The 18,334-nt window shown below is 36.1% G+C and overlaps 1 protein-coding gene across 1 annotated transcript in view; it reads left to right on the top strand.

Moving 5' to 3' along the window:
* The first annotated feature begins 2,453 nt into the window (after positions 1-2,453).
* The window catches only part of LOC116310625 (complement C3-like), a 29,997-nt gene continuing 14,116 nt past the window's right edge, over positions 2,454-18,334 (top strand). Inside the window, exons 1-21 of the mRNA XM_031727495.2 lie at positions 2,454-2,692; positions 4,534-4,732; positions 5,705-5,867; positions 6,543-6,637; positions 6,931-7,019; positions 7,140-7,222; positions 7,299-7,386; positions 7,500-7,602; positions 7,953-8,073; positions 8,500-8,615; positions 11,992-12,138; positions 12,482-12,575; positions 12,697-12,785; positions 12,904-13,092; positions 13,192-13,344; positions 14,552-14,681; positions 15,430-15,498; positions 17,106-17,303; positions 17,450-17,567; positions 17,665-17,753; positions 18,178-18,317. Of these exons, the coding sequence (XP_031583355.1) occupies positions 2,469-2,692; positions 4,534-4,732; positions 5,705-5,867; positions 6,543-6,637; positions 6,931-7,019; positions 7,140-7,222; positions 7,299-7,386; positions 7,500-7,602; positions 7,953-8,073; positions 8,500-8,615; positions 11,992-12,138; positions 12,482-12,575; positions 12,697-12,785; positions 12,904-13,092; positions 13,192-13,344; positions 14,552-14,681; positions 15,430-15,498; positions 17,106-17,303; positions 17,450-17,567; positions 17,665-17,753; positions 18,178-18,317 (2,697 nt within the window). The 5' untranslated portion in view covers positions 2,454-2,468. The remainder of the gene's footprint in view (positions 2,693-4,533; positions 4,733-5,704; positions 5,868-6,542; positions 6,638-6,930; positions 7,020-7,139; positions 7,223-7,298; positions 7,387-7,499; positions 7,603-7,952; positions 8,074-8,499; positions 8,616-11,991; positions 12,139-12,481; positions 12,576-12,696; positions 12,786-12,903; positions 13,093-13,191; positions 13,345-14,551; positions 14,682-15,429; positions 15,499-17,105; positions 17,304-17,449; positions 17,568-17,664; positions 17,754-18,177; positions 18,318-18,334) is intronic.

Genomic DNA, 18,334 nt, shown 5'->3' with positions numbered 1-18,334 from the left:
GTCAGAGTTAACTGCTCATTGGGGTGAAATGGTACTGTGAGCGCCCAATTATAAAGACCTTATGAAGAGAAGAATTTCAAATTCAATCCTGGGACTCTGGAGCTAACGTAAGTCATTTTAAATGCTGAGTAAGTAATTGTAAATTGTGAATAACTTTATAACATCTCATATTTTAGAAATAGAAATAATTACACTGTAGTTACAGTTAAAGAGTGAATAAGTATTTCTAGTAGTACACAAATTATGCTGGATGTAATTTTGTAATTTTAGGCTATAAGCATAATTTCTTGGTAATTTTGTGGAAAAACAAACAATATTTCCCCATATTACATTTTAAGAACACTGTATTTAGGGTGCCTGTAACTCAGGATGTAGAGCAGGACATCCACTAACTGGAAGGTTGTTGGTTGTCTACGATGCATCCATGAGAGTATGAATATGTGTGGATGTTAAATAGAAAGGACTTAGGTGAAGGAAAAATGGGTGTGAATGACTGAATGAGGCATGCTGTTTAAAGCGCTTGCAGTATTCAGATTCATGTTCAGTAAATTTACTTTTTGGAGTATCGGCCATATTAATGAGTGGCTTAATCTTACCTATAACTTCCAGGAAGTGGCGTGCGATAAGGCAAGCAGAAATTATACCCACAAACAAAAACAATCATATACTCTCTACAAAGTGTGTGGATGAGCTAGTGAAAGAAATCAATCAGCTGTCTTATTGTGTCTTGTGATAGAACATACATCCTCTTTATTGCACGAGGGTGTAACCATCAATATTCTTGTATGTGTCTATTGCCAGCCGTTTCATTTTGCACAAATCCAGCCAATTCTTCCTTATTCTTAACACTGCACTGTGCTACGTGAGAAATAATTTCCTCTTGATTAATATTATTACTTTAATTATTGCTTTAATGAAATTTCATGGAATTGAAGTCTAAAGTAAAACAAAGCCAAGAGCAGACTGGGACCTAAAAAATATCTCCTCATTGAGGATATAGTAAGTCCTGAAACACGTTCAAAGTCCAAGAGTCTGCAATCAAAAGTGAATTGCACATTGCCTCTGGTCCTCTGGGACTCTCACCCTTTGGACATGGGTGCCCCACCTCGGGCCTCGCTTCTTCTCTTGCTGGATGCACAGTATACCACATATAATTTAAAACCAGAAATAACACAAATAAAAATGAATAAATAAACAGATAAAAGAAACACATGAACAAGAGTAGCCTATAGAGCTGATCATGGAAAAGCAAAATGGTTTTGGCACAACAGTACTTTCAGATCATAATACTATTTGAAAAAAGCTGCCAGACAGGACAGGATAAAAATTTTAAAAGCAATTCACCATGTTAGACAGAAATCAAAGAGATTTTGAGTAGGAAAAACTAAGTTTTAAATTTATAGACTGAAGACAACTTTTAGGGGAAAAATCTTATTCCAAATTTAACGCTTAATAATAGTAGAAATATTAAGGTGTTGAATTGCTTTGCTGCCTTAGGGACTGGGAAGCTTGTTGTTTCAACTATGGGTGTTGCATAGTTGTTGTTCTTGAAGATGTGATGTTATGATGATGTTCTGATAACTGTTGTATATTTTTTTTCTTTGACTTTAGCAACAGTAATAGTTTGCTATCCTGTTCTACTATTGTCAGTAAAGCCTTTTTTTAAAGGAATTGAACAAGTTTTACAACAATTAAATGGTAGGCTACTGCTGTTTTTAAATTTCTTCATGATGTTATAATGATATTTTTTTCAATTATATATATTTTTTTTAAAATATTTCTAATAAATGCAGTAAATAATTTAGACAAAATTTAAATTGTTTCTTACAATAACAGAGAGGAGATCTTTAAAAAAGGAATTTCAATATTTATTGGACAGTCCAAAAGAACTGTCAAACTGTTAATAAAGTAATGAATATAAAATCAAAAAAACATTAAAAATAACTGAATTGAAATCCACATCATTTATTCTGTTGAAAAACAAGTTTAAAATGTCATTTTTCATTGCAAATTGTAATTCAAATTCAAATTTAACTTATTCAAATTCAGTTTCTGATGGCACAGATTTCTGCCCATAGGGATACTAATTTGATGTGTGCATGACATCTGAAATATTCTTACTATACTATACTGCGGATATACTTCGGTAATTTCTTTTGGGAAGAAACTTGTTAATAACCACTGTTGTAGATGATAATATAGATTATAAAGAGTAAATATAGTAGAATATCTATTCAACTGCAACTCACCATAAATTGTTGTAATTCTTACTTGACTACATTCTTTTGAGAACTTTAGTACATTCACATCTTAAGATAATAAAAAATGTTATCAATACAAACTGTTTAAAATTGTTAAAGGACACGATGAGCAAATATACACTGTTATGTTTCTACTTAATTGGGTTTTTTTTTAGTATTTATGAACAAGTCAAACAATTACATTCAAATACTGTTTCAGTTGTGTATATGGGCGTAGTTTTAAGACAGTCACAAGTCACTGTGAAGCTATCCTATCACTGGAAGAGACGTAAGGTGCAGGAGGATCAAGCTATCCGTAAAAGCTTGTCTCAGATGGAGAGGCTGCACTCAGCAGATATGGGATCAGGCAGGAGGATGCATCGGAGCCAGCTGTTGCTCCTGGACTTTGTGTTTTTTTTCTGTTTCATTTCTCTGGCTAGTGGATCTCCAATGTAAGTATATGTGTCTTAACTTAACAGATTCTTCCAGAACTTGAACGCCTGTTCAAAATTAATTATTATGACCCCCCTTCAGTCTGACGACACTGTTAAAATGACACTAGCACTTTTTTCAGTTCTGACCATAATTCTCAGTACTTTAAGTTTAATATTCTGCATGTAAACTACAAATCCTTATTGTTATATTATATTTTATGTTAAACTGAATGATTTTAAAGTATAGAATAAACTCATATGTGACTGTCTCAAATTCTAAATGTCCAGTTTTAACTGTATTCTGAAACCAAATTAAAATGTGCACAACTAGCAATTTTCTGTGGTGGATAGGATACATAATGATTAATGAATATTTATCCAGTTCTGTCCAGTTTATTTGTATAAAGCAAGTCAAAGTACATCAGTCTTTCAAATGCTGGTAAATTACCACACACTAAGTGAGGACAGAGGTGAATTACAACACACACAGCAAACATTGCCCGGAACAAGGATGAAATGTTTTGTTTATCCAGCGCAAGGACATTATAATTAGACAAACAAACAAAGAACTAAACAAAGTGAAGCAGTTAACAGATTATTTTTGTGTGTAAATATATGTAATTTTTTACATATGGTTTTTACATATATATTTTTTATATGATGTCACATATGTAAATATAGTGACTTCATTTAAAATAAATGTGACTGTGAAGCCCTTAGGACCTATATATGTGCTATTGGTCATATAAAATTGAACTGGATTGAAAAGAAACCAAGTTTACGTTGAATTTATAATAATTTGCTTTGTGTTATGTTTTCTCTACAATTTTGACACATTTTGGTCATTTCTATAACTGATTCAATTCTGATTCACTGGGTCCTGATTCGATTTGATTCGATTTGATTCAATTCAATTTAATTTTGACTCAGACAATCAGAAATATTGTAATTATTTATCAGTACATATCGGTATTTTTATATCTAAGAAAAAAAAATGAATCTGACACTTGTGAGACTTCATCAGAGGTGTACGCATCACAACAGATGCCTTTGTGTCAAAGTAACTGAGAAGAAAATACAGAAAAACATGAAGGAGATTTTCCTGGCCTGGCTTTTTAGCATGTAACCCCCTTAAAATTACACTGAGAGATAGAGCTGTGCGGGAAATGCAATTTTATTGTGATGGAAGCAAAAAAAAAAGGGAATTCATGACAATATTTATCAAACATGAAGCGTAGTTTTGATCTTATATTGCTGCTGGTTCAGTTCATTTTGGTCAGAGAGTAACAAAACCTGCAGCATCGGAATCTGTGAGATTTCGTCTTTCAGCGCCTGAGGCATGACCGTGTACATGCCGTTGGGTCATGCTTTGTGTTTGCATCTTTTTTGCTGAATCAGCTTACCTGCTCTTTAATCGTTTCCTGTTTTAACTGTTTCGCAGTTGTTGACATAGTTTTGTGAGCTTTAAAATGAGATTCTGGCCTTTCTGGCAAAATACATTTCTATTTTAAAAATCAAGGAAAAAACAGGATTTAAGGAACTGACATCACATTATTCAAGGTAAAATTGATATGAATCAGAAAATCGATTTTTTTTAAAACGCACCCCTTTAGTCAAGGTCCAAAAGTAAGCAGCAAGTTGGCATGCTAGTGCTAGACATTAGCATCAACAGCCACTGTTTTTATGTGTTGCACAGGGCTAAAATATGACTGAAAACTCTTAGTTTTGGTAGAATTTATTTTCTCTATAAAAAGTGATGATTTATTTTACCAAATGAATGACTAATTGAATAAATCATGAAGTTTGTCATGTACAGAATCAGCTGGGCTACATTATCCAACACTGTCTTCTGTCTTCAGGGAGGTGATGTCTGCCCCCAATCTCCTGCGAGTAGGAACTGAAGAAAACATCTTTGTTGAAATTCAAGATAATGCTGGTGAAGACAATGTTAATGTCAATATCTTTGTGAGGAACTTTCCAAGAAAAGACTTGACGCTGGCATCAACAACTGTTACCCTTACTAAGCAAAACAAATTCCAGGGTATTGGAAAAATTATGGTAAGTATTGCTAAGTCTCGGATCTCAGAAACATCCTTATTACCATGCAGGTTTTCATAAACATTATCAGTTGGGACATCCAAATTCCCAAGTGCGTTAGTGTTTAACAACAATGTAATGCAATATGTTTTCTAAAATAATTTCATATTGTATTTAACTAACCAGGGAGCCTAAAATACTAAAAAAAAAAGAAAAAGAAAGAGAGACAAAACCTGTATTCTTTCAAATGAACAGCAATGGGCAACTCCTGGGGGTACAAAATTATTGTATATAGTATATAGTATACATGTTACTTGGTTCATGACTTCCGTAAATGTTTTACTTATGAGCTTGTGGTCTTAATCACTGGTGCCAATCTTAGACCCATGAGCCTTGGTTCATTTGTTATAAATTATAAGCGTATGTAAAGATGATCCAGAAAGTTAAAACATGAGATTTCTAACTAATGAGTAACTTATTAGAGGATCCAAGAAACTCGCATAATGTGAACTTGTTTATATTACAGTGAAATCTGTTACAGTGTTATTTAAATTTAACGAAAAGAGAAGTTTCCCAAATTAAGATATGGAATTCCTGCTGCCCTAGATCTACTATTATTAGTACTGACAATTTAGCGATAATTATGGCATTACAAATATTACATTAATCCGGGAAAGATCTCTGGGAAATGTTTGTCAGCTGTGCATTAGCTCTTCTGCTCACCAAATGTCTCAACTTTCAGCCCATCCCCAGTTTTTTATGTACATCTGTCACCTTTTTCTCAACAGTTTTCACTTTTCCAGAAATTGTATACCAGCTTTTCCAATTTTTGTGCTTTTCAACCTGGATTTTTCCTGCCAGATGTTTTTTGTTCTTTCTTGCTCTCTCTCTCTCGCTCTCTCTTTGTATGACACAGATATCTTGATTCATAAGTTTTTTAAAATGAATATTATATCTCCAGCTTTTTCCTTCACACTGTCTCTCTTTTCCCAGATCCCTGCTGAGCACTTCAGCAAGGATCCCAATATAAAACAGTATGTTCACCTACAAGGAGAGTTTGGTACCCAAACACTGGAGAAGACTGTGTTAATCTCCCTTCAATATGGGTACATCTTCATCCAGACTGACAAGACTATTTATACTCCCAGTACCACCGGTGAGTCCTTTACTCCATTACTGATGAGAAACACAAACCAACACCAGCACAAAATTATATGGTCATCATTACTGGACAGAACTTGATCATTAACCTTTTAGCAGTTTATGCAGTTCAGATCATAGGAGATGAAGCTTGTTAGAGATTTGATTCCATTTTCATCAGATGCATCAAGAATACATCTTTTCCTTGTGGCGGGGCTTGATCTGTGGCGCCACTGCGGGGAGGCTGACACACCATAGCTGCATCGGCTCATCACGCCTCCCCTGCATTAAAGCCTGTACTGGGTCCTGACTGAGTTGTTGTTGTTGGTGTGTGTGGCTTGCAACTGCAAAGCTGCAGCTGAGTACTGTTGTGAACAGCAACCGAAATAAAGTTAATGAGTGTTGAAATGTGGTCGGGTCCGACATTCGTCGTTTACATTTCTATGTCTTGGGTTGGCAGTAGGATCATTAATAGTGATTGTATAATTATATATTTTTTAAAATCACAGCAGGCAGCAGCAGAGTTGTCAGTTTCTCGGTTTAATGCCTATCATCCATTTATTGATGGTTCCATGGTTGTAGAATTAGTGTTTCTTCTTGTTAGAGGTCATGTGCTAACTAGTTGACAGGGGAATCTGAAATAAACACAGTAATTAAACAAAGTGTTTCTCTATTTGTCTCTCTGTCACAGTCCATTACAGGGTTTTTGCAATGAGGCCAAATATGGAGCCCACAGACAAGACCTATCAACCGGGAACTGATACTTCAGTTGTTGTTGATATTGTGGTATTGTTATCCTTCATTTAACTACATCATTACAAAATGTATCACTTAGAGTATAAAACATTTACAAAATAATGATCTCTAATAATGTCACTAAAACATGTAAAACATAAAGATTTCTCCAACACTTATGCAATTTGCCATGAAAACATAAACTGAAACCTTTAGATAAACCATACAGTTAATTACAAATTACCCATTTTTAGGAAGCTGTAGAAATGTTAAAAATTATAAAATATATTGAGTGTTTTATTGATGCTCTCACCTAATTTTAGGTTTAATTTTCTTATTTCTAGAACCCTGATGGAATTATTTTAGAATCAAAGCTTGTCCTTGTAGAGTCAGGAATCTACACTGGAAGTTATTTCCTCCCTGAAATTGTAAGGTAATTTTTCCCCAATGCTCCACACTGAGAGGGATCTCAAATTTATGTATCTTATAAACACATCAGCACTGAACTATCTGTTCTTTATGTACATCTATGTGTGTCTGTTTGTATATGTAGTACAGGAACATGGAAGGTGGTGTCAAAATTTAACACCAACTTAAAGCAAACCTTTGAGGCAGAATTTGAAGTGAAAGAATACGGTGAGTTTGTTTAAAAATAGCCAACAAAAATTTCCCTTTTCGCCTCACTGGACACTTAATGAGTATTATTTTGCAGTGCTTCCCACTTTTGAGGTTAAACTGACATCCGAGGTCCCCTTTTTCTATGTGGACAGTGATGAGCTCACCATCAACATCAAAGCGACGTATATGAAGGCTTTTGATTTGTGGACACAGTTTAATTTATAAAATCAAGGAAACAACATGTTTGAATTGTTGTTTTTTTGATTGCAAGTTAACGGTTTATTTGTGATTTTAGATATCTATTTGGTAAAAAGGTGGATGGCACAGCCTTTGTGGTGTTTGGAGTTATAGTTGGTAATACAAAAAACGGTATTCCAAGTTCTCTTCAAAGAGTGCAGGTGAGTAAACATTTATTCTTTTAATAATAAATAATAACAATAATGAATAACTGTCTATTTGACAAGTCTCTGTGTGTTTTATTTTTTATCTTTTGTGATTTCAATCAATGCCCAGTTTCCTAAAATAAGTCAAAGACTAGCACTAGAAATTGCATGAGAAATATTCAGTGCCAAACAAAAAAAACAAAACCAACAACTTTGACACATTGTGTTATTGTCCAGTTGTTATTTGACCCTAACTTTTAAATCCTTATAAATAATTCCATAAAAGGCTTTTCTCTTTGTGAAATAAGAATTATAAAAAAAAAGGTTGCCACTGAATGACCCATTTTTGTGTTATGCCATGCCAGATCGATGAAGGAGAAGGGACCGTTAAACTGAAAAAGGAACACATTGCACAGTCTTTTCCAAACATCAATGATTTGGAGGGAAACTTTATATTTGCTGCTGTCAGTGTGTTGACAGAGAGTGGTAAGAAAAAGACACTATTTAACTTATAAGTCGGGGGCTTAAAATATTAATTAGTTTGTTTGTTTACACATCATTTGAACTTCGTGTTCCCCAAGACTCATTTACTAGTATAGATAAATTAGCCTAATTAGCCTATTAGCCTATTATTAGCCTAATTTATGTTTTGTTTTTTGTTTTGTTTTTTGGGGGGGGATACAAACTATGTCTATTGCTTGATGAATAGTTATTAATTTTAAGAATATTAGCGATATTTGGCTGGTTTTCTAAATATTGAATATCCATGAACCATGTATTGCAACTGGCTCTTTAACCAGACTTACGTAGGTTATGGGCCAAAGTGAGTTTAAGTCCTTTGTGGCAGTGGTTAGAAGGATGGTAAATTTGAACTCATATTTAAAATCTATGAATATGTATGTTCACAAACAGGTAGTGAGATGGTGGAAGCAGAGCTGAGAGGCATCCAAATTGTCAAATCACCCTACACTATCAACTTCAAGAAAACACCCAAATATTTCAAACCAGGAATGTCGTTTGACGTAACAGTAAGCTGCTAATTTATAATTATTCTTTAAGTCATTCATTTTGCAAAACAACAAATGTGAATATCTTTAAATATATTACTGCTCAATAAAATTGAACATAGCTCAGGGACTTGAATTTGATGACAGCAATATGTCTGTCGTGGTCCTGAGTCATGTTGACCAAGTGTTCTTAGTTTTGTTGTGTTTTTGTATTTTGTTAGTTCATTATTTAGTCTATAGTTCGTAGGTTGTTCAGTTTCATTTATTGGATTCCCCCTTGTGTCTCTGCCCTCTGTGTCTCCCTATGTGTCTGTGTTTATATTGTGGTGTGAGTTCTTGTGCCATGTTTCCCTTCATGTTTTATTCTGTTATGTTTTCCATGTTTCCCCAGCGCGTCATGTCTGCCCTCGTCTGCCTCTCCTTCACTCCCACATCATGTTTCCTGTTTTATTGTGAAGGTCCCACGTTCGCATGTTCATTCTGCTCAGTCCAGCCTCCCCTGTCTCATTATGGTTATTCGTGTCAGCTGTGTTCCTCGTGTGTTCTCACTTCCTTGTTATCCCTCTGTGTATTTAGGTCAGCATCTCCCTCAGTCTTGTGTCACATCCTCCCTCATGCTGTGTGTTCCCTTGTGTCCCTCTCTGTGAAGTTTAGTTTAGATTTTCCCAGTCTAGTTTAGTTTTGTATCATTTCCTTGAGTCAGCAAGTAAAGCTGCATTTTGAGTTCATTCCGTGTGTTGTGAGTCCTGCATTTTGGGTCCAATCTCCTGCCACACAGCGATTCTTGATAATGTCTCAAAAAGGTTAGGACAGGGACAACAAAAGGCTGGAAAAGTAAGTGGTATTAAAAAGAAACAGTTCCTCAGAAGATGGACAGAGGTTTATTAATTTGCAAAAGAACTGCATCTCAAAATTGTGGGACTGTGTCAGAATCATTTTTCAATGTAAAATTCCTCAAATGCAAGTTAAAGCTCTATCATGCAAAGAAGAAGACATATTTTAAAATGATCCAGAAACAACCTTATCTTCTCCAGGCCGAAGCTCAGTTAAACTGGATTGATGCAAAGTGGAAAACATTTCAGTTTCAAATTTTTAATCAAACTTTTACGTTCTACAGACTAAAGAGAAGAGTGACCATTTGCCTTATTATCCGTTCAGAAGCATCTGCATTTCTGATGGTATGTGGGTGCATTACTGCTTTTGAAATTTGCAGTTTGCACAACTGGAAAGGCATCATCAGTGAGGGAAGGTCTAGAAAGGTTTTAGAGCAATATGTTCCCATCCAGGTGATGTCTTTTTCAGTGAAGGCCTTCGATATTTAAGCAAACCAATAGCAACTACTACAACATTATGGCTTTGAGGTAGAAAGTCCAAGTGCTCAGGTGCCTATCTGCAGTCTGGACCTTCCACCAACTGAAAACATTTGGAGCATCACAAAATGAAAAATACATCAAAAAATCAGCTTGGATGGTTGAGAAGCTAAAATCCTAACAGGCAAGAATGAGACAAGATTCCTCCAACTGTGCAACAACTGGTCTCCTCAGTTACTGCAGTATGCTACACAATGAGAAACATGGGTTATCCCAACTTTTTTGATTGTTGCTGTCATTAAATTCAAATTCATAGTTCTTAGTTTAAAATTGAAATTTTTTTGTCAGTTGTGTATTGCGGATAAAATATGGTTATGGTATAAAATTTTTAAATGATCACATTCTCCTTTTTATCATGGTAGCTGGGACTCATACCAAAGTTTTTGGGTTTTGGGAATGTTTACATTTTCTCTAGTCTTGTATTTTTTATTGCATTTGTATTATTATTCTGTATTCTCTACTGTTGATATTCATCTCAATTTCCTAGTGTTTGTGTGTCTTCACTATGTTCCCTACAATTTCCTTTTAGTGTTATTTCACATCTTCATTTTCTCACTTGCTTGACAACAGTTTTGTTAATCCCCTTTTGTATTGCTATTCTGTTCCTCTAATATTGTGTCTGTTTGTGTTTGTTTTCTGTTTCTGTGTCAAGTTTGTATCTCTTAAGGTCATTACACACTGAACTCAAAATTTAGAATTTTACGGTTCCAAACTTGCCGTGTAAACTACGTACACACTGTGCCATTGTGTTTTTGTGGAAAATTTGATGTCAAAAAATGGACTGTGGGGAAAAAGAAGTTTACGTAAAGCGATGGTGAACTGTTCTGGATGTTCCTAAACAAGAAAAACAAGAAACAGAGATTCTTGTTTATCCAGTTCTCAGGAGAAGGCAGAAGCAGGGAAAATTTGATCCAGGAGTTGAAGCTGTGTCACGGTTCATATATATGAAAAGATGTCACTGGGAAGGTCAAACCCTTGTTAGCAGAAGGATCAGATTGGAGGAGGCAGAGAAATCATTTCAAAGCATGACACAGCAGTGTTTAGTTGTGTATTGTTAAAATTTATTTTTTATCTTTAAACCAAATATTTAAAATTAGAATCTCACATTTCTTTAATCATTTACTGCACACAGATATATAATGTAGAATAATCTTGGATTTACTCAGACACTATCAGACATTACAAGTAGAGGCGCTTTCTCTGAGGAATTTGGGGGGATGGTCTGCCTACACTAGAGATGGCACCAGAAGGTGCAAAACCTTTAGGCTGACTCTGCTAGAGAAAAAACAGGGTATAAATCAGTTGTTAGGAAATGGAATACACTCCTCCCCCTTCTCTAACTCTACAGGCCTGACCAGAGGACAAGAGATAGTTGCCACAGTAATGGGAGTGTTGCCTGCAAAAGGGTCCCCGGAAGTCCCTGGTGCCATAGTAATTTGAAATTCTAATAATTCTAATAATAAATTGCAAAAAAACCCAAAACAATCCCCAATTTCACTGTATATGAAGTACCGCGATTTGAGCTATGAGCATGCTTGTTGCCAAATGCAGTGATCTCATTAGTCAGATCTGTTTAATTGGATCTGAAAAATTAGTGTTGGTTCCAAAAAATAAATGACACAAATACGTACAGTGAAAATATGCAGTCTGTGCACACTGTGAAAAAAAGCTGACATCAAGTGATGATGAGCTGATCCTGATTTTACTAAACCAAAAATGAAACCGAGACTTTGTTCTGTGACACAACAATCAAATGTTTATTGAAGGCTTTGAGTTTGTCACCACTAGTTGTGATTAGGCAGATGTGCTTATAATTATAATGTATAATTATGTATAATGTGTATGTGATGTATAATTGTTAACTGAACATATTTAATTGAGATGAAAATTATTTTTTTCTGTTATTGTTGTTTTATTTTTAGCTATTTTGATGCTTTTGATATTTTTTTTTTTTTTTTCAGAAACTAACATGCACCTAATATCAAATAAACTATGCTGCTCTTTGTTTTCCTTTGTTGTAATGGCAGATTGAAGTTTTGAACCCTGATAACACTCCAGCAAAACATATTCCTGTTGTGGTGAATCCTGGTGAAGTGACAGGGCACACTGCAGACAATGGCATGGCAAAGCTAAGCATCAATACAGTGGCAAACAGCGGAGACCTCATTATTACTGTATGTTTAATTGTCAATTTGATATTTTGCAATGTTGTTTATTTCCAAGTTATTGCCAACTATGCACTCGTCAGTCTGTTTATTTCACTGTATGTCAGAAAGAACACTGCTTTAAAAATGTTATATAACTTTTCTTACATGGTTGGAAATAGCCAGTAGTTTGTATGTCAGCTCGCAGTTTATTATTGAGTACCCTTTGTTGCACCCTGACAGCTGTAAGATAGCTAAAAATAGGCTAAATACTTTTAATCTAGTACAAAATTAGTGTCATTGTATTGTTTGTTTATAATTGTATTATTTTTATATTAGTTGTGTATAATGTATTGTATGCCTTTAATTACAGGCAAGGACTGCTGTTGAGAACATTTTACCTGCAAGGCAAAGATCAGCTAACATGATAGTTACCCCTCACACAAGCAGAAATTACATTCATATTGGTGAGGAAATTTGTAAACTGACATCAGAAGATAGTCAGCAGAAATCGTGCTGATAATCCTCTCTATAGCTCTGAGAGCCAACAAAGTGTCTAGTACTGATTGTAAAAAGTTGTTGTTGCAGGCCTGGAAACAGCTGAGGTGAAATTAGGACAAAGCCTCAAATTCAGCCTAAACCTTAACAGGAACGAAAAATATGATATCACATATCTGGTAAGAGACCTTTTACACCTGTCTGTATGTGTTTGAAAATATGAATGACTGGGTTGTAATTACTTACAGCAGGTTATGTAACAGGCTGGATAAGTAAATTGTATGAATTTGTCCTCAGATCCTGAGCAGAGGTCAGCTGGTAAAACATGACCGATTCCAGGCAGAACGTCAAATTCTGATTTCCCACAATGTTCTTATTACCAAAGAGATGTTGCCGTCATTCCGCATCATAGCGTACTACCATGTAGATACTGAAGTGGTATCAGACTCTGTTCAAGTGGATATACAGCACTCCTGCGTAGGAGATGTGAGACACAACACTGACACACAGTTTAACTATTCGATAACTAAGTAAAAAAAGATGCCCAGGCAAAACATCTACTCTTCCTTTTTCCTTTTCCTTTAGCTGAAGCTGGAAGAAAAGAAACATAATATCTATAAGCCTCGTGGGAAGTTTGGTCTGAAGGTCACAGGAGATCCAGGAGCCACAGTGGGATTAGTGGCAGTTGACAAAGGCGTCTACGTCATAAACAACAAACACCGCCTCACCCAGAAAAAGGCAATGTCTTTTAACAACTCCAAAAAGCTGACTGTTCATCTGGACATTGTGTTTATCCAAGTGACTTTTCCAGTCTTAGCTGATTCCAGGTTTCCCCAACCTTATAAAGAGTACATTTGCATAATGACTGAAACTAGCACCACTGGCGAACAATGGGTTTTGGGTCAATTTCTTGATTATTAATAAGCAAATTGTCATGGCCATTGGTCAAAAACCACTGATCAAAAGCCACTGATCAATGGCCATGAGATGGTGAAAGATGTACCCTTCTTCAATTCAGAGATGGTCTTTCCCTTTTCATGTAAATGGCCACCTTGAGTCCCTGCTTAATCCAGCATTCCTCCCTGTCCAGGATGTGTACATCTTCATCACTGAAAGAGTGCGGAGCCGAGTTAGGTCTTCTGTGTTTTGCCATCCACTTAGCTAGAGGTTGTTTGTATAAATCATTGCAATCTTCCTGCCACTTAACAGCGTGCACTATATTACTCTGTTTGTGGCAAGGGACGGGATCTTTGGGGTGGACCACTTTTAGAGAAAATGTGTCTCAACTGTTTTGATACTCCTGTCCTATGGGCCAGGAGTCCGCAGGCTATTCACACCTACAGGCCCGTGAGCAGTCTTTCAGTGATGAGGATGTACACATCCTGGACAGAGAGGAACACTGGTTTGAGCGGGAAGTCAAGGAGGCCATAGTACGTGAAAAAGAGAAGGCCATCTCGGAATTGAGGAGACGGCCTAAGGGTTAATCTTTGTTGGGATTGCAGCCATTACGCAACTCTCTGTGAATGGTACTCATGGTCATTGATCAGTGGTTGTTGATAATGGTCACGACAATTTGCATATTAATAATCACAAAACTGACCTCACAACCCATTGCTCGCCAGTGGTGCTAGTTTCAGTCATTATGCAAATGTACTCTTTATAAGGTTAGGGAAACCTGCAGTCAGCTGATACTGGAAAAGTCACTTGGATGAGTGACAAAACATTTCTCCCACTGAAAATGCAAGGTCGAGATAAACAGAATCAACTTTTCTGAGTTTTTTTTATCTAATATTTTAGTGGTTCAAAGGTTAGAGACATGCATGTCACCGATGTTGTCTATGGAAATGGTAGTCTCATAAAATAAATTCCTAACCCTAATTTATAATGTCTACTTTTACTATCTAAGATTCGCATGGTTCATTTGAATTGCTTCCACTCTGCGCAGATTTGGGAAATAATAGCGAAGTATGACACAGGCTGCACACCGGGTGGAGGAAAGGACAGCATGAATGTTTTCTATGATGCTGGACTGTTGTTTGTGGCCAGCACTACTTCTGGAACACCACATAGAACAGGTTACCCTACTTCACTCATCACACTGACTTTGTCAAAGTAATGTAACAGTGACTAACTGAGAACCACACAAACTAATTTCCTTTTCTCCTATAAAACAAGGAAACCAGTGATGGTCCTTTTTAGGTTGCCACTGGCCATGCAAGCCCACTACCTCTTTATTTTCTGTTGCTTGTAGGTCATATTAAAAAAATTACTATATAGAAACAGTAGAATGAAGGGACATAACATAGTTAGCTTCTGTTGGTGCACCCTGCCTTGTCAAAATTTGTTCATTTACTACTGTAGAAATATACCTTCTTCTCAAAGCATTAATCTCCCAAAGTAAAGGCATACTTTCAAAATCAACTTAGAAAGAATAATTTGATTGCCTTAAAGCGTTAACTATAACCTTTAAGTTCCTACTTCTGTGTTTTAGTGGCTTCTAACATAAACTATTAGGAGAAAATAAAGAATATGATATAATCTCTTATTCTTGGAATTCAGGTGTTTTCAGTCTCTAGCCATGCAGTCTGCCTTTTCAAACATTTGTGAAAGAATGGGTACATCTAAAGAGATCACTGAATTTGCCACCACTGTAACAAGTCAGTTTGTTAAATTTCTTCCCTCATAGATATCCCATGATCAGCTGTAAGTAGTGTTATATGAAAGTGAGATTAAGCCATTTCTAGCGACTGTGTTTTAAACTGTAATTGATATCTTAGGATTGCTATCCAAAAGAGGGTGCTTTTTTCTGTTTTGAAAAATCAGATTTGAAGTGTCCTGCCACCAGCAGAAGGAAACGATCTACCACTTTGATTGACCTCAGAACCAGCTTGAGTGAGTATCCTAAACTACCAAAGATAGACATTGCTATTTCTATTCTGTCTTTGATAGCATGAACTGTCTATCACACTTACTTTACTAGTTTCTTTAAGCTTGCTGCTTTGCTGAAACCACTTCCTAGAAGCATGTTGTTGTGATGAGAACCTTTGTGCTGATTGACCCCATGCAGGAAAGTGTCATGGTGGTTTATATTTGACTGCAAAGTTCACAGACAGTTGGCAGGTAAAAACAAAGTGCACAGTCAATAGAAGAAAAACGAGAAAAAAAGAAAGAAAAAAAACAACAATAACAAATGGTTTGTCCAAAAACAGTCTGGCAATTGTAGCATGTTCTTTTTATCTAGGATAAAAGAGGGTTTCAGACCCAATCCAAGCTTTCACTTATTTATTGCCTCAAGCAGTTCAAAAATAATTCAAGTACTTGAATGTCTCTCCAGTTAGAAAACCATAGTCTGCAGCCGTTTCTGGGGAGAGATAGCCCTAACTTAGCGGTACACAAATTCATAAAAGAGAATGTGCTTCCATCTGATTGGTCAGAAAACCATTGGAGGCTTGGACCAGCTTGAGTGCTGTATTTAAGGCATTGCATGGGTTAGCACCCTCATAGCTTTCTGATCTTTCAAATTGGTACACTCCTGCAAGATCACTGAGGTCTGCGGATCAAATGCTCCTAGCTGTCCCGAGGTCCAGAATAAAGCACAGAGGAGATCGGGCCTTTCCTGTGACTGCTCCTCAACTGTGGAACAAACTCCCCCTTCATATCAGAACCTCCCCAACATTGGACACTTTTAAAACCCGCCTGAAAACCCACTTTTATTCCTCAGCTTTTATATCAGAATGAGTTTGTACTACTTTTATTTATCTTATTTCTTACTCAAATCTTCTCATTTTATGATTCTTTTTCTTAACTTTTGTCATGTCTTCCTATGTTTTTATCTCTTTTGATTATCTTAAATGTATAACACCGTCAACAGTTGTCGTTTCAAATGTGCTATATAAATAAATTTGACTTGACTTGACTAGACTTCATGCGTCTGTGGCAGCATCTATCTGTGAGAGCTATTGTTTCTTGACCTTGCTCTGGTTCACTCCCGCATATCTACATCAAGCATTTGTCTTGTGAGAAAATTTCGTTAAACAAGTTTATACTGGTTTAACTAATTTCCAGTAAGAGTGTCATGATAACTGTGTGCAGTGATTATAACATTGGTCTTAAGAGCTGTCTTATAGAAGACTACCATGACCTGGATAACTGAGAACCTACAGAGACATGTTACTTACAAATGAAATATCAGACAGAAAATACATAATCAGACTATATCCACCCATTTGCACAAACTCTACATAAACCTTGCACTGTGCACTCCACCACACTTTCCCATCGAGTGAAGCACATTCAAGCTTTTCACCATTACTCAAAGTCTCTTTTTGTAAACTGGAAAATAAAACTACAAATCACTGTCACAGCCACTTTATTTGTTAAATTGTCATGTTAAAATATTTACAGACAAAAATGTCATCGTCCCTTTGTAGATGATCATTCTTAATGAACTTTAAACGCTGTAATCTAAAGGTTTTTCTCTGTGGTTTCCTTTTTTTCAGTATCTAAATACCAGGACAAAGAACAAATTGAGTGCTGTTTAGATGGCATGAAGGATATTCCTGTTCCATACACTTGTGAGAGGCGACGCGACTATGTTGTGGGTGGTCCAGGCTGTGCCGAGGCTTTCCTTCACTGCTGCAAGGAGATGGAAAAAGTGCATGTTGACAGGAAAGAGGAAGCCCTCAAACTGGCTCGCAGTAAGAGATGGGGACTGGGGATGAGAAAACTGTTTTTGGGTAGATCACGGTAGTGGTAGTTTATATATTTAGTTGTATACTAGTTTTTAAAAACTCATTCTCATCACATAAAAAGTATAACAGTACTTTTTGATCACATCTTTTAGGTGAGTGGGATGATGAATACATAGACAGCTATGACATCTCTGTTCGGACAAGTTTCCCCGAAAGCTGGCTTTGGATTAACGTCACACTACCAAACTGCACTCACAACCTCAAAAACTGGTAAGTACAGCCAATAAAAAGCAATGCACAAAAACTCATGCCACTTCTCTAAGGAATCCTTTTTGCCACTGAAACTGATGGGACTTTTCTATTTCAGCCGCACAACATTTGAGAAAGATGATATAACTTTACCAGACTCAATTACAGCCTGGCACTTTACTGGCATTAGTATGTCAAGAACTCATGGTGAGAATTGTTTCTGTGCACAAATTTTTTATATGTACATTTCCTTTCTTGAAATTGTTACACCAACCTTAGCTTTAAAAAAAAATATATATTGATCTATCAGTTCAACAGAAAGCTGAAACTATATGTAAACATTTTTATACAATATGTACATATGGCCAAAGAAAGATGAAAAAATTTGGTTTGGTGTCAAGGGTATCACGCACAGGTAGGAGAGCTCCCCAGATTGGACAACTCACAACATAAAACTGATGAGTCAAAGTAGTCCGTTGGCTAAAGTTGTTACAGTTGTTGGCTAAAGTGAAGAAGTACAACTCATGTTATTGTTTTAGATTTAACATAAATGGTATTTTATATTTCCATTCACAAATGTCTTGCTCTTTCTTTTGCTTTTGTTTTACGTTTATTTGTCTCTCATTTGAAGGGATCTGTGTGAGTGATGATTTAGAGATCTTAGTAAAGAAGGATTTCTTCATTGATCTCAGACTGCCATACTCTGCAGTCCGTGGAGAGCAGCTGGAAATTAAAGCAATCCTCCACAACTATGAAGAAGACCCTATCAGAGTGAGTCTGTGCTATTA

Source organism: Oreochromis aureus, linkage group 6 (assembly GCF_013358895.1).
Source record: "Oreochromis aureus strain Israel breed Guangdong linkage group 6, ZZ_aureus, whole genome shotgun sequence".
Classification (NCBI taxonomy): domain Eukaryota; kingdom Metazoa; phylum Chordata; class Actinopteri; order Cichliformes; family Cichlidae; genus Oreochromis; species Oreochromis aureus.
The sequence above is the reverse complement of the archived record's forward strand: the minus strand, read 5'-3'. Positions and strand labels throughout refer to the sequence as shown.